Raw genomic sequence first — 16865 nt, 5'->3', positions numbered from 1 at the left:
TCGGGCGTTAAAAAATCTCGGCGAAAACATCGCGTCATGGAACAGCATCCCCGTTTCAATAATTTTGTCCAAAGTAAGCTCGGACACAGCGTGGCACTGGGAACTAACAATAAAAGACAAGAAGATGCCAGCGTATACTAGCCTTCTTGAGTTTCTAGAGAAGCGAGCAAACTGCGCTCCAGCCGCGGTCTCAAAACCCCTGCCCGCACCATCAGGAAGACAACACGAAAATTATCGGAACACCAGATTCGCAGCGCCGCGAGGTCACGCCTTTGTTTCAGTGCAGACATCTCAATGCATGATTTGCAATAACAATCATGAAACGCGATATTGCGCAACTTTGAGAGCGCAACCGGTCCAAGAACGCATAAAAACCATCGAACTTGCCGATCTGTGTCCGAACTGCTTAGGAAAAAAACATCCCATTAGATTATGCCCATCAGGATCATGTCGTGTTTGCAATAAAAAGCACCATACGCTATTGCATAAAACATGGCCCACGCAACAGTCCGAAAACAATACGTCGCCGTCGCCGCGGTCAAACCCTCGAACAATAGAGAACCCACCGGCCAGCTATCAACCATCGACGTCGGATTGACTAGGACAGTCAGAGACCCCAACGGAATCGAAGGTTCAAAACACCTTTATCATTAATTCCGTAACGGTTACGGCAAAAATCAATATCTTGGACCATAAACAGCAGCCGATACAATGTCGAACGTTGATCGACACGTGTGCGACCACAAACTTTATCACAGAAGAGTTGGCAAATAAACTTCTGTAAATAAAATCAACCGATTGATCGCCGCGCAATTAACATCCCCAGAAACATCAAGCTAGCCGATCCAGAATTCCATCAACCAGCGCCAATCGATTTATTATTAGGTGCAGGGACAGCGCTTTCATTGCTGTGTGTGGGGCAAATTAATCTAACACCATCCGAGAGTTCAGCCTTGTATTTGCAAAAAAACAAGATTCGGATGGGTAATCGGGGGGAGCGTTCCAAACTCACCTCCAACTCAACCTACTGCCTACCACGCCAACGTCGCTGATCTCCAAAATGATCTCACCCGATTCTGGGAAATCGAAGAGGGTCCACAAGTTCAGCATCTGTCCGAATCGGAGAGGATCTGCGAAGAACATTTCAAAGCCAACGTCGCACGCAACGAAGAAGGAAGATACAGCGTCGCATTACCCTTCAGTGACAAGATCGATAAACTGGGAGAATCGAAACGGCAAGCAATGAAACGACTTGTTTCATTAGAACGAAAGTTACAACAGAATCAATCAATCAAACAACAATATCACGCGGTCATTCAGGAATATTTGGATCTTGGACACATGTCCGAAGTCATGGTTGATAATACCGATCACCACGGATATTATTTACCGCATCACGGAGTTATAAAAACCACAAGCCAGACAATAAAGCTGAGGGTCGTATTCGACGGCTCCGCTCAAAGTAGCACAGGTGTATCATTAAACAACGCCTTACATACAGGACCGAAAATTCAGGAGGATTTACTATATATTTTATTAAGATTTCGCATTCACCGATACGTTCTTACGGGTGATATTGAAAAAATGTATAGGCAATTTCTTGTCCGCCCAAAAGACAGGAAATATCAAAGGGTTCTGTGGCGCGATGCCAATGGACAGGTAAAAACATTCGAACTGAATACCATCACATTCGGATTATCATCGGCCCCATACCTAGCCATACGTTGCCTCAATAAACTGGCCGAAGATGAAGGACACCGTTATCCCAGCGCAGCAAAAATCATTCAGCGTGATTTTTACGTGAGCGACGCGTTGACAGGAGCCTCAACAAAGGAAGAAGCATTAAGGCTAAGAGAGGAATTAACCCTTCTCCTAAAAGGCGCCGGTCTAAATATTAGACAATGGGCCTCGAATGACAGAGATTTATTACACGGTCTGGCAGAAAAAGAACTCAATCGCAATCTTGAAATTGGAGAATCTTCAACCCTCAAAACACTCGGAATATTCTGGAATTCTACAAACGACTCCATTCACTACGCGGTAAGAACGACCACACCCATAGGACGCATCACAAAGCGGACAATAAGTTTGGAAATCGCAAAAATCTATGACCCACTGGGTCTTCTCGGTCCGGTCATCATTACTGCCAAGATACTACTTCAAAAACTCTAGACCATCAAAGTAGATTGGGACGAATCTCTACCATCAAACATACATAACGAATGGGAAAGATATTATTTACAGTTACCACTATTGAATAACGTCACTTTCCAATGGAAAGCCATCGTCGATTCAGCTGTAAAACTAGAGCTACATGGCTTTTGCGATGCGAGCGAAAAGGCTTACGGAGCCTGCGTGTATCTCCGCTCCATCGACGAACACGGCCGCATCCGAATTGAACTTTTGGTCGCAAAATCAAGGGTAGCTCCTCTAAAATCACACACAATTCCTCGATTGGAATTGTGCGGAGCATTGCTCCTCGTTTCGTTAGCTAAGACAGTCGAAAATGCTCTACATATCCCGATCAATCACAGCTTCTACTGGACCGATTCCACAATCGTCCTCCATTGGCTTAACACACCTCCGAACACCTTGAAAACTTTCGTCGCCAATAGAGTGGCAGAAATTCAGGGGAAAACTAGCATTTCCAATTGGCGCCACGTCAGAACAAAAGACAATCCTGCTGACATCATCTCGCGAGGACAAACAGCAGAAGAGTTTCTTCAGCTATCCATCTGGCACCATGGTCCACCTTGGCTTGCCAAAAATCAAACACATTGGCCAACGTGGGAAGCTCCGGTAGTAAATGACATACCCGAACAGAAGATGACCATCTGTTTGGCTACAAACGTCATCGACGCCAGCATCCTCGAAAGGTATTCATCGTGGGAGAAACTCGTGCGCGTTGTCGCCCGTTGTTTGCGGTGGAGACCGAAACAATCTGCAAAAGGAGTTCTCACCACATCAGAATTACAACACGCGCGAAATAGTTTAATCCAATTATTACAGCAACTTCATTTTTCCGACGAGCTTCAATGCCTCAATAAAGGAAGGCTTTCAGGTATAAAGGGGAAACTTCAGAAATTGAACCCGTTCATCGATAAGGAGGGGATCCTGCGGGTAGGAGGACGCTTAATACATTCAATGATGCCATTACTCAAAAACATCCAATAATACTACCAAAATCATCCGTCACAGCATTCATCATTGAAGGCGAGCATAGAATACAATTACATGCAGGAACACAAGCAACACTCTACGCTGTCAGGAAGCGCTACTGGCCCATCGATGGGCGGAGCCAGGTTTGGAACGTCATAAAGGATTGCGTACGCTGCTGCCGAGTTCGACCACCGCCGGTCGAATACATAATGGGTAATTTACCCGAAGCTTGAGTAACAGAATCTCGCCCGTTTACGAACGTCGGAGTGGATTATTGCGGGCCATTCTATATTAAAGAAAAACATCATCGAAACCGCAATCGAATTAAAGCATACTGTTAGGGATTGGGTTTATGGCACGGCCGTTCTTTCATACGATTTTGAATGCACACCTTTCCTTTTTTTTGCCTTCAGCCAACTAAATCTTTTAAACTGTCAGCGAGGCCCAGGAAGCATTTATGGCGGTAGCAGCATAAAGTTTCTGCGCGCCACATGTCTTCCTGGTGCCCACTCGTGACCATCCGATAACCAGTGCCGTACCATAAAACCTTCCCCGTCGCCCCGACCGCTCAAGTCCCATTACGAGCGAGCTACCCTTGGACCTCATGCCCCCGCCAACGCGACGTACCACCACCCTGCCAACTGGGACTTCCAGGATGGGCGGTATGCTAGCGGGTCCTGGAGGACTGTCCGAAGGGTAGTCACGCTCTAATTGGCGCACACCATCACCTCCCACACATCCACTTTTCATATAAATAGCGACACAACACCCTCAAACGGGATGATTATTAAGATTTGTATAAAGATCGACATTCACACGCACACTACACTAAGACATTGATTATATCACCAAGTAATTTATTCTGAAATATAATATTGAAATACGTGTGACACTATTTATCTTCACCAACATCACACCATCCATCAAACCAACATCATCAAACCAGCGACAGCATAGCGCCACCACTCTCGAACATATTGCTTGTTCGAAGTACAAGACGCAACACATACGTCGCCGTCTTCGTATGTTTCGCGGTGAAGGCAGTTCACCTAGAGCTAGTGAGCGATCTCACAAGCGAAGCTTTTATTGCAGCATTAAGACGATTTATAGCTCGACGAGGATTCTGTGCAAATCTCTACTCGGACAACGGTACCAATTTCGTCGGCGCTAACAATGAGCTACGAGATCTCCGCGTACTCTTGCAATCAGATAATCACAAACAAAAGGTGCAATCGTTTCTTGCTAACCGATCCATAGAATGGCATTTTATGCCACCCCACACACCTCACTTCAGAGGACTCTGGGAGGCCGTGGTCAAGGCCTTCAAATATCATCTAAAACGCGTCGTCGGGGCTGAGCTTTTTACATTTGAAGATTTTAACACTCTCATTATAGAAATAGAATCAATCCTTAACTCTCGTCCACTCACACCTGTCTCATCCGATCCTAACGATCTCCTTGTTCTTTCACCTGGCCATTTCCTCATTGGCGACGCATTAATGAGCTTACGGGAGCGGGATTACAGAGATATTCCTCCGAATCGCTTATCGCGTTGGAAACATATCCAACGAGTAAAACAACATTTCTGGACCCGTTGGCGCCGGGAATATCTCAATGAGATGACCAGCCGCAATAAATGGGTAAAAGGCGATCACCCAATCAAGGAAGGTACAATCGTACTTCTCAAAGAGGACAACGTACCCCCAAATCAGTGGCCCCTAGGCAGAGTAATTAAAATCCACCCTGGCTCCGACGGTATGGTTCGTGCAGTTACTATTAAAACGAGCACGAACGAATTTGATCGGAATGTCAAAAAACTAGTCCCTCTGCCTAACCAATCTCAGGATGACAAGCCACAGCATCCAGCCTCCAAGGGGGACGACACCATTCCAAGGGAGCAGACCACCACGAAAGAATGAGAATAATATCACTCATTAACATATTGTACATACACATATAATCACATTTGATACATCAGCACACTTGTACACACACAATTCAATTTTGATCGGTAGCCTCTCAACGGGGGGAGGATGTTCCGCAGCGTACCCACGGTTCAGCTTTCCTTTTTTCTTTTCTTTTTTTTTCTTGCCGTTTATACGGCTCTTCGGGTGGCTAGCAATTTGTACAAGGGATCATATCCGAAATGCAAATTGCTGGCACGTTTATGATACGCAAGTCGGTACAGCCGTTTTTGAGAGTTGGTTCCTTTCTAATCCTCTAAATGGTATCTTTCAGAGTTTTTTCGTCCTCAACGGCTAATTGCAGGTATCGTAAACATGAATTTCCAAAGGGCCCCGAGACCGGACCCAGTGGCCATTGACCAGGTCATGTCTCGGGACCCAAGCCTGGCGGAAATTCCACCACGTTGCCAAATTGTCAATTATAACGCCTTCCACCCCCACTGACACTGTCTAGTCCGCACGGACTGCGTTTCGAGCGCACGGAATAGGTAGATGTCAATGGATTCATCATTCGATTGGCTTAGCCAATTACCAATCAGGTGACTAGACTGACCCCCGATTTTCCCCGGTCCGGAAAATTAGCGACGACGGAAGTCTACGAGAATTAGAAAAGCAGTTAAGATCAGAACTTTCACCAAGACACACTCAACTAAACAGAACACTACTCACTACCAAATAGAATAAATATATTGTTTGTTAAAACGCATTCCTACAATTTAATCATCCTTCTCACGCCAAAACGTGGTAAGGAATTTCGAGTCAACGCGGTGTTGAATAATCGAGTCAAGGATTTACGACCCTTGTAGGCGCGAACTGCTACGGTCCGTGCCTCATCGCGGTGTCTCGCAAACACGCTGGTTTCACCTCAATTTATTAAGATTTAAGTGCGATGGTCGGCGTACAGTTCGCCCTGAAAATATAATTGTTTTGTTCGCTAATTGTCCCGGCGGCAGCGGTTCGGTGGGTACGTTGCGATGGCTAGTAAAGGAAAAACTGACCGGAGGTGTAGGCGTATTGGGTTTTTATATTGTTAGGACAGGGAGACAGGAGTAGAGATAGATAAAGATAGAAGTGGCGAAAGTGGTGGAAACGGAAAATTCGTAGAAAGCGGGGCCGTTCGTCCTCGTGCGAACCTGGATGCCACATGTGCGCTTCTTAGGCTACTCAAGGACGAAGGCAAGTCTTAACCCGGGGAGAGACAAAAGAACGGAAACCAAAATCTGAAGGAGTTGGAAAAGAGAAAGTTCGCGTGGAAGAATAGAACCAGGTTCGGTAAGGGCTTGTTGGCAGCGACGTACCCGCCACAGTATGATCACTAACCTGCTAATAACAGTCATTAAAAACACACAAATAGTAAAATGGATAGTTCACTAAAAATTGCTGTTTGGAACGCCAATGGTCTAGCCCAACGAAAACTAGAAATAGAAATGTTCCTTAACGTGCAAAAAATCGATATACAGTAAAGATTCTATAAGAGTTCGTTGGGATCTACACGATAACTGTTCATAGTCTATCCCCACCACAAGGGGGGACCACCCTTGAACCAGGCAAGCGAATAATGTGATACGGTCACGGCATCTCCTTATCTCATTCGGTGGCGGCATGTCCGTGAGACAATACTAACAAAACTACAAAACTTTGTTATTTTCAATTTTTCGTTAATACAAATTTTATCAAAATATTGGTGAGGTTTTCCTGATTAAAATGATATCAAACACGATATTGTTACAAAACTTGGTTGTGTCGATTGGGCTTGTGAATCTTCCTTTGCCCACTACGTTTTTCTACGTTCATTTCACTGTTTGCATCTACAGAATGTAACACCATTTTTGTAAGGGTCTCACAGCTGTGCCAAAAAGGAACCGTTATCCAGAACTAGAACTGAACCTATCTGGTTATTCTCAAATGGGCCACTCTTCTACAGAATAACGGTTCGTAAGCGGCATTGCCTTTGATCAGTTATGGAATAGGAAAAAACGAATTTTGACCTCTGACGAGTTTAAAGGACACATAAGAATACACATAGGAGTTGTTATACTAACGTTTACACTACTCAGGACTCTTCACAAGCAGTTCGCAAACAGCTTGCTCTGGGGATCAAGAATAATAAACCCTAAAGGTAGAGAATTACAAAAAGCATTAACGACAAACGGATATCGAGTTCTCAGTACAGGTAAGCCGACTTACTGGCCCACAGACAACAATAAACTACCTGATTTACTAGATATTTTCATAACAAAACGAATTGCTCCTCATCACACTGTCACACTGACATTAACATCCACAACACTAATCAAAGATAAAAAAACCATCCTTATACAACTCTCGCACAGACTGGGATAATTTTAAATTATATCTAGACGATCATATAAATTTAGCCATACCAATAAAAACAGAAACTGACACTGAACGTGCTGTACAAAAATTAACCGAAACTATTCAACATACAGCATAAATCAATACACCAAGCGAAGAATGGAAATCCATGGAATTAGCAAATTACCCGAAATATATTCTATAAAAGAAAAAATCTTGATAAAAGGGCTGCTAAGCGAAAATGGCAACTCAGTAGGCACCCGTATGACAAAAACATACCAAACAAACTAAGCAGACAGTTAAAAAAACTACTGTACAAATACAAAAATGACAACATTAAGTATTATATTCAAAAACTTTCACCATACTCAGACACAGATTGTTCGCTCTGGAAAGCGACAAAAAAAACTCAAAAGGCCCATACAGCATAATGCCCCAATTCGAGAAGAAGATGGATCATGGGCAAGAGAAGATAAGGACAAGGCAGAAAGTTTCGCAGAGTATCTAGCAGGCATATTTACACCACACGATATATCGTCAACTATAAAAGATCTGACAGATATAACAGTCTACCTGAACTTACCTCTGCAGCCCTGCCATCCGATTAAACATTTCTCGCCGACGGAAATTAAAGCAGAAATAAAATTATTAAACAACAAGAAGGCACCCGGATACGATCTGATAACAGCAAAAGTATTAAAAGAACTACCTAAAAAAGCCGTGGTAGCTATAACTCAAATCTTCGACGCAATTATTCGAATACAGCATTTTCCTATACAATGGAAATTCGCAGAAATAATACTAATTTTAAAACCAGGCGAACCACCCCATGACACTACATCATATACTACCCCTGGCAATAAGTTTGGAACCAAACGCAAAGATACGAAACTAACGAAAAATACTAACATTTTTTATATATAAAATGCAACGGTACACGTATGAAATGCACAGTAGTGTTAAATTGGTCTATTTTATAGTAAAAACACAAAAAATTATTAAGTATTTCGTTTATTATGCAATAAAAAATATAAATGAAACAAAATGTTGCATGGAAATAAGTATGGAACGAACCCAAGTTCTGGAAAAAAGTATGGAACATTATGAATTTGCAAAGAAATTAACAATAATTTATTTAATGTTTATGTCACCTAGTATTTTGTGACATTCCCACGTGCATGTATCATAGCTTGTACATGTTTTGGCATCGATGTTATTAAATTTTCACACTGTGATGGCGAAAATGGGGAAAATTTGTTTCCATGAAAATTTAATAGCTTCTAAAAGTTTATTCTTATTTTTTGGCTTTTTGTCGCGTATAAATTGTTTCCAGAGTGCCCATAAATTTTCAATTGGACTTAGGTCTGGGCTATTTGCTGGCCATTGTATAGTTCGAATGCGTTTTTGTTGTAAGTAATCTTGAACTTTTTTGCTGCGATGACAACTTGCATTGTCATGCTGGAAATAAAAATCGTCCGAATCTTCGTACCACTGTTCTACAAAAGTTGTCTAATATATACATATATATTTCGGAGTCCACATTTTTGTACAAAATGCACATTTGTCCAATTCCTTGAGCTGTCATACAGCTCTACACCATATATGACTGCGGATATTTCTTTTTAAAATTCAAATAATCTTCGTTAAATTTTTCAGCAGTTGTTCTCCACACGAAGTGTCCTGCATCATCTCCTCCTCCGATGCACACACACGATTCATCGTTAAAGATTACTTTACTCCAATCCTCTGTAGTCCAATGTGCATATTTCTTACACCATTCCAAATGTTTTTTTCTATGTTCTTTACGTAAAGAATACCCCATTTCATGTAATCTATTTCGTGCAGTTCGATCGGATACGTGTTGTGCCCACTTCTCATTAATTTCTTTAGATGTGGGTCTTCTCATTTCCTTTACGATGTGTCTTAATTTTCTGTCAGCTCTTGTTCACGTTGACCGCGGACGTCCGCATCTTTTACGAGTTTTTTTTTTAGAATAGTGGGATGAAAATCATGAAGTAACTAACTAATATTCTACGTCTACACTGGATTGGATATTTATGAGCAATGTGAAAAAAATGTATAGTATATGCATAAAAAACCTAAAAAATGATAAAGATGTGCTTCTTCAAGCTATGGAAAATTAACATGGGAAAACATTTCTACCACACAATCTGAAAATATTACAATATCGATGCCAAACCCTATGAAATTTGTGATACATGCATTTAAAAATGTCACAAAATAGTAGGTAATATAAATATTGAATAAATTAGTGTTAATTTCTTTGTAAATTTATAATGTTACATACTTTTTTCCAGAACTTCGGTCTGTTCCATACTTATTTCCAAGTAACATTTTGTTTCGTCTATATTTTTTATTATATAATAAACGAAACTCTTAATTATTTGTTTAGTACTTATTTTAAAATAGACCAATTTAACGTTACCATACATGTCATATACATATCGTTGCATTTTATATATAAAAAAATTTGGTATTCCTCTTTCGTTTCGTATCTTTGTGTTTGGTTCCAAACTTATTGCCAGGGGTAGTAGACAGACCGATATCACTATTGCCGATTTTATCTAAACTGCTGGAAAAACTAATCTAGAAAAGACTACAGGTCATTATAAATAACAGCAACATTACTTTAGGAAAAAGCACTCCACACAAGAGCAGATTCATAGAATAGTAAATACTAAAGAAAAAAGTCTTGAAGAATGTTCCGTCGCGCAGGCACGAACCACGAGGGGTCTTCGTTGGCCGGGTTTATGGCACCCTGGCACCAGAAGGTTATTTTTGAGAACAAAGACGCTTCGTAGCTCCGCGAAAAAATAAGTAATTTCTTACAAAACAATGCCTTTAGAATTTCGACTTTTCCGCGTCCTCAATAACCGAAGACGTGTCATAAACCAGATATTCCTGAAGGGTCAATCCACACGCGCGTATAACGGCACTCTTGGCCGAGGGTTGACCTGGCGGGGACAGCCAAGATTCCACGCACCCGCAGGTAGGGCCCCACTCCTTCCAAGGAAAAGCGCGCTAAGGGCGCAATGGAAGGGTGGGTGACACTCAAGGGGCACGTTGATTGGTAATTTGTGTGTACGTGAAAAACCAATCAGCGTGCCTTCTTACATTTGGCGAGGGAGTCACGGCGGACTCCAGAAAAATTCGAGGATCGGCAAAAACATTCGCAAAGATTCTCTCGAGCGAACAACAGATACTCTCCAGCCTTTCGAGGAGAAACATAACGTGTATTTCAAGTCACGATCGATCACTAGAGTCATTTCAAAACAACGTCGTCAATCGTTCGTAACGTACTCTACGTTTTGCTAACGTTCCGAGCAAAACAAAATTTGAATTAGTTACCTAAGATTGATTTGGCAGGTAACAGACGCGAACGCGAGTTTTGAACATTTACAAAAGAGCGCGACGCGACATTTTTTGGTCCTTCGAGCCGGATCCACGGCCTACGGACGAACAGAGCAACCGCTGGACTCCGTAATCACCGTACGGCGGAACAGCAGGGAACTCGCAGGAAGCTGCACATCAAGGAGACCAGACCAGAGGAACAGCTAACAATTGGAGCCAACAATCGAGCGGCAGGAAACTCCTGATGTACTGTCTTCAGTCAAGGTAGGCTCGTTCCGAATTGCCAATCAGTTTCCATAACACGCACATTCCAGTCCTTCTGTTTCCGTAATTTCATAATCGTGTAGCGTCGACTTCGTAAAAAAAAAAAAAAAAAAATGGCTAACACAAACGAACCAGAGCCAGAAGAATCGCCTGTAAACTTCCTTAAAACAAAACGCCGGACGTTCAAATCACAATTAACGATGTTCGGTAAATATGTTAACGCATATCGAGATCGTTGCGGATGGATGCGTAGACAGTTTGAAACGTTCAACGCAGTACAAGATGAATTGGCGCATTCCGACAATTTCGAAGAAGCAGAAGCGGAACGCGAGACGATTACCGAAATCTACGATCAAGCAGCCGCGACCGCAACAGTAATATTAGAACAACTAGAACGCTCAGAACAACAATCACCCGTCGGAAGGCGCGAGAAAATTCGACGGACGTTTGGAAAGGTAGATCACCTTCAAGGACGCATTCACAACGATGATACACGCGCAACGGGGCCTTAGTAATATACAAAATCTCCATTACCTCCGGTTATCACTAACAGATAAAGCAGAAAACAATACGGGCGTTTGCGATCAGCGACGACAATTATGAGGCCGCGTGGAAGTAATTAGTCGAAGTCTACGACAATAAACACGTTCTTGTCCTGCGTCACGCCTCATTGTTGCGCGACACGCCGCCGATGGCCGACGACTCGTCGGAGGCAATAGGAGATTTAGTCAACCACATGCAACTACACGTACGTTCCCTTCAGGCACTCGGCCGGTCCTGGGAGGACATCGCGAACGATCTGCTAATCACAATCGCGATCTCAAAGTGTCCATGGATACCCATAAGGCGTGGGAACGAACGCTGAAAGACACAGAAGTTCCCAAAATCGCGGACATTTTCAAACACCTGTGCATAGCATCACATCAGTTGAAAGATTCCGAATCGACACCGACTCCCCCTCGAGCTGAGAATTCGAATATGGGTGCGAAGCACGACTCGCGACGAACAGGGTCACCGTGAAACTCACCTCCGTCACCGCGAAATTCGCCCCCGTCACCGTGAACGCAAAGGAAAAAAACGTACGCCACGTCGGTAAAGGCAAAACCATCGTGCAAGATCTCCAGAGAAGGAACGCATGACATATATCTCTGCAAAAAATTCCGTGAGATGCCGGTCGAGGAACGCTACAAGGCTGCGCAAACGATCACAGCTTTGTTTGAATTGCCTGCGACCAGATCATGCAACCAAAGACTGCAAGTCCGGGGGGTGTCGCGTTTGCGATCGGCGATATAACACAAAATTACATAGCGACACCATAAATTACGAACGAGACTGACTAGAGACACACACGGAACCGTTGACATTAAAACGACGAGGCATTACACTAATATCCGACAATAAATTCAATGTCGAACACTGATGGACACATGTTCGAACGCAAATTTCATCACGGAAGACCTCGCCACGAAACTGCGTCTTCCGATGAAAAAGCAAGCAATCGCCATCGAAACACTGAACCACCAAAACACCAGCACGAACAAACTCATCACAGATAACATCAAATCACGGATCTCTAATTATCAACGAACGTTAACCTTTTTCGTAATACCACAAATTTCAGGGCCGCTGCCAGATATTCAAATCGGTCGTAAAATAATTAAAATTCCTCCGAATATTCAACTAGCCAACATTTCCACATTTCCATAGACCAGCACCAGTCGACATGTTGATAGGCACCGGCACGACACTATCATGTTTGAGCATAGGACAAATCGATCTTTCACAGTACAACGGTTCAGATCTAATTTTACAAAGATCCAAATTGGGATGGATCATCGGGGGGAGCGTACCATCGGTCGTGCCACGCGCGTCGCGTAAGGCATACAGTCTGTTCCACAAAAGCGTGGACGCGATATTTTCGAAACTTGAGGTCAAATGAGGGAGAGATTGTGTTAGCATAAAAATATGAAGTTCCCTCTTATACGCATTAGCTTTAAATCTTTTAGTATCGTTTTTGTTACTGAGAAATACGGACCTTTTCGAGATGAGTGCCGTGTACGCCAAAAGTTTCAAGGCAGTCTTCTTGTGTTATCACCCAAAAGGACGAAAAATGAGTGTTAAAAATGCAGAAAAATATATGCATTAATCTCGTAAATTCGTTAATAAGTAGACACAACGATATAAAGAAACTGAATGTGCCGATGACCTCCCAGATCGAGATTCAAAGCGCGGTACCACGAAAAGGGAAGACAAAGTGATCTTCCGGCTATTTTCAAGGAATCCAACATTTTGCTTGCGTAAAGGGCAAGCTTTTTTGGTAAAAAGGGCATAAATATAGGGATTTTGACATTAAAAGGTCGCTTGACAGAAAATAATGTTTGATGGAGCAGTACATTATCGAAACCGTTGCTTTCAAGGAAGCACGACGAAAGTCGGCTGGCGTGGGCACACGAAAAAGTTGATCGCGATTGGAGTGGTGTATTCAGTGATGAAGCATCTTTTTCGGCTTGAAGTATCAGATGTGCCTGGTCTGTTTATGAAAATCCAATTGTCCAAAGACGTGTTAAACATCCATTCGAGAAACATGGAGGTCTCTACCACTCTCATATACCACGAAATTGGTCGAAAGTATACCTAGACGTTGTCAAGCAATAATCGCTAATGGTGGAGATTGGACACGCTGTTAATTAAGTGCGTATTAGTTTATTAGACGTAGTTTCGATGTATATAAAATTTTTTACAGAAAGAATTAATTTTCACAGAGATATCGCGTCCACGCTCTTGTGGAACAGACTGTACATGACTACCACGGATTTTGACATCAAGAAATTCTGGGAAATGGAAGAGGGACCACACATTCAGCACCTCTCCTCCGAACAACGCGAATGCGAGGACCACTTCACCAGGTACACCAAACGTGATAAATCCGGACGCTATGTGGTTGCTTTACCATTTAATGATAAGAAAGATCAGATCGGGGAATCTTATTCGCGCGCTTTCAACCGATTCCTCTCGTTGGAGCGGAAATTAAATCGAGACGCAGAGTTAAAACATAATTACACCGCGGTTATCGAAGAGTACCGTGCGCTCGGTCATATGACGCAGGTAAGACCGTCCCACTCGCCGGGTTTCTACCTGCCTCATCACGCGGTCGAAAAACCGTCGAGCACGACAACAAAGGTTCGCTTAGTATTCGATGGCTCCGCGAAATCGAACAGTGGCCTTTCTCTAAACGACGCACTAATGACCGGCCCCACAATACAAAGCGACATCTTCTCGTTACTCCTACGTTTCCGGATGCATGCGTACGTGCTAACAGGAGACATAGAAAAGATGTACCGGCAGTTCTTCGTGCGTCCAGCCGACCGATCGTATCAGCGCATATTATGGAGAGATCAAACCAACCAGATAGCGACATACGAGCTTAACACTGTCACTTTCGGACTGACCGCGCTCCGTATCTCGCCATACGATGTCTGCACCAACTCGTAATCGACGAAGAAAGGAATTTTCCCCACGCTTCAGCAGTCGTGAAGCGCGATTTATACGTCGATGACTTACTGACCGGTGCCAATTCGATGGAAGAAGCAGAGCGATTATGAGCGCAAATCATCGCTCTCTTTCAAAGGGGAGGATTAAACATCCAGCAGTGGGTTTCAAACGAGCCACAACTTCTATTGGGATTGGATCAAACCCAACTTCATTCGAAAATTCTAGGCAACACGACAGTCATGAAGAGTCTCGGAATTTCATGGGATGCGCGGAACGATACACTACTGTACACGGTCGAACCTCCTACGACAACCGATATCACAAAACGAACAATATTATCAACGATAGCGAAGATATTCGATCCTTTGGGGTTGCTTGGACCGGTCACGAGAACAGCTAAGATTATTATACAACGTCTGTGGCAGCTAAATGTTGATTGGGATGAATCTCTCCCAGCCAGCATCCATACCGAATGGATCGCCTTTGTCGAACAGCTCCAACAACTCAACAACATCAATTTAACAGGAACGTCACTCAACAAGGGCTTCAAGGGATCGAAATACATGGGTTTTGCAATGCGAGTGAACAGGCTTACGGAGCTTCCATCTACATCCAAACAATTAACGAAGACGGTCGTATCGAAACCAATCTTCTCTGCGCCAAATCACGCGTCGTGTCGTTAAAAACCGTTACACTCGCGCGATTAGAATTATGCGGTGCCGTATTATTAGCCTCCTTGTATACTACCGTTCGGGAGGCCATCACACACAAAATCGACAACGTTTTCCTCTGGACCGATTCAACCATCGTCATCAATTGGATCAAGAAACAACCGTCCGCGCTGGAAACTTTCGTGGCCAACCGGGTAGCAGAAATCCAGGAAAAAACAGACAGTGTGACTTGGCGGCACATCAAGTCACAATGCAACCTAGCAGATTGTTTATCACGTGGACAAACCCCCGCGTAGTTTACCACCAATCTAGAATGGCGACACGGACTGGAGTGGCTCTCTAAGGAGGAACCAGATTGGCCAGAATCCAAATTAACGATCATTAACGAACTACCGGAACTCAAACGTTTAACATGTCTCGCAACAATGGTTCCTGTATCAACAAACTTCGTAGAATCGTCGCCTACGACCTACGGATGAGGAAATAAAATCGCATAACGGGTCCATTGAATACAGACGAGATTCGAGAAGCAAACGTAAGAATCATTCGGCTATTACAAGCAACCACGTTCGCTCAGGACATTCATGGTCTGAAAAATGAAGAAGGTCTGAACATTAAAAGCAAACTCATCCCTCTGAATCCGTTTCTCGATAATCAGGGAATTTTACGGGTTGGAGGCCGATTCCAACATTCAACTCTTCCATTTGCTCAGAAACACCCAATACTTCTACCAAGAGGCCATCACCTAACTACACTTATAATCCGAGACGCTCATCATCGAAACCACCACGCGGGCATCACGTCGACTCTTTACAACGTCCGACAAGAATATTGGCCCATCGACGGAAAGAATACGACGCGAAAAATCATCCGCCAATGTGTCAAATGTTTCCGGCACAACCCACCGACCACCTCATGGGAAATCTTCCAGCATCCCGTGTGACACAAAACCGGCCTTTTTATAACTGCGGCATAGATTACTGCGGTCCATTTTATATAAAAGAACGGCGCCATCGGAATTAAGCGCGAATTAAGATATATGTCACGGTTTTTATCTGCCTTGCGACCAAGGCCGTGCACTCAGAAGCGGTAAGCGATATGACGACCGAAGCCTTTGTCGCCGCTTTGAAACGGTTCGTCGGACGAAGAGGAGTCTGCAAAAATATCTATTCCGATAACGGTACGAACTTTGTAGACGCAAACAATGAATTATGGTAGCTTCACGAAGCTCTCCAAGGTGACGACAAGATGCGAAATTTCCTTATCGGAAAGTAAATCACATGGCACTTCATGCCTCCCTTGTTGCCTCATTTTGGTGGTGTTTGGGAAGCGGCGGTAAAATCCTTTAAACACCATCTAAAACGTGTAGTCGGTGAAGAACTGTTCATCTACGAGCAGTTCGAAACCTTCGTTATCGAAATCGAGGCTATACTTAATTCATGTCCTTTGACTCCTCTCTCATCCGATCCTAACGACCTAAGTAGTGTAAACGTTAGTATTTTAATACTTTTGCTGTTATCAGATCATATCCGGGTGCCTTCTTGTTGTTTAATAATTTTATTTCTGCTTTAATTTCCGTCGGCGAGAAATGTTTAATCGGATGGCAGGGCTGCAGAGGTAAGTTCAG

At 43.3% G+C, this 16865-nt stretch overlaps 2 protein-coding genes across 2 annotated transcripts; both read left to right on the top strand.

The window, feature by feature from the left end:
- Positions 1–492: 492 nt before the first annotated feature.
- LOC108573940 lies at positions 493–7578 on the top strand. The gene is made up of 6 exons (XM_017936431.1): positions 493–631; positions 1091–2040; positions 2245–3120; positions 3199–3302; positions 7181–7296; positions 7457–7578. The coding sequence occupies exons 1-6, from the start codon at positions 493–495 to the stop codon at positions 7576–7578; spliced, it is 2307 nt and encodes a 768-aa protein (XP_017791920.1).
- Positions 7579–13874: 6296 nt separating this feature from the next.
- LOC108573939 lies at positions 13875–14967 on the top strand. The gene is made up of 2 exons (XM_017936430.1): positions 13875–14410; positions 14793–14967. Exons 1-2 carry the CDS (start codon positions 13875–13877, stop codon positions 14965–14967), a joined length of 711 nt encoding a protein of 236 aa, XP_017791919.1.
- Positions 14968–16865: the final 1898 nt, after the last annotated feature.

The sequence above is a fragment of the Habropoda laboriosa genome, unplaced genomic scaffold (assembly GCF_001263275.1).
Source record: "Habropoda laboriosa isolate 0110345459 unplaced genomic scaffold, ASM126327v1 scaffold187, whole genome shotgun sequence".
Classification (NCBI taxonomy): Eukaryota; Metazoa; Arthropoda; class Insecta; order Hymenoptera; family Apidae; genus Habropoda; species Habropoda laboriosa.
Note: the sequence above shows the minus strand (reverse complement) of the source record. Positions and strands in the feature narration are given on the sequence as shown.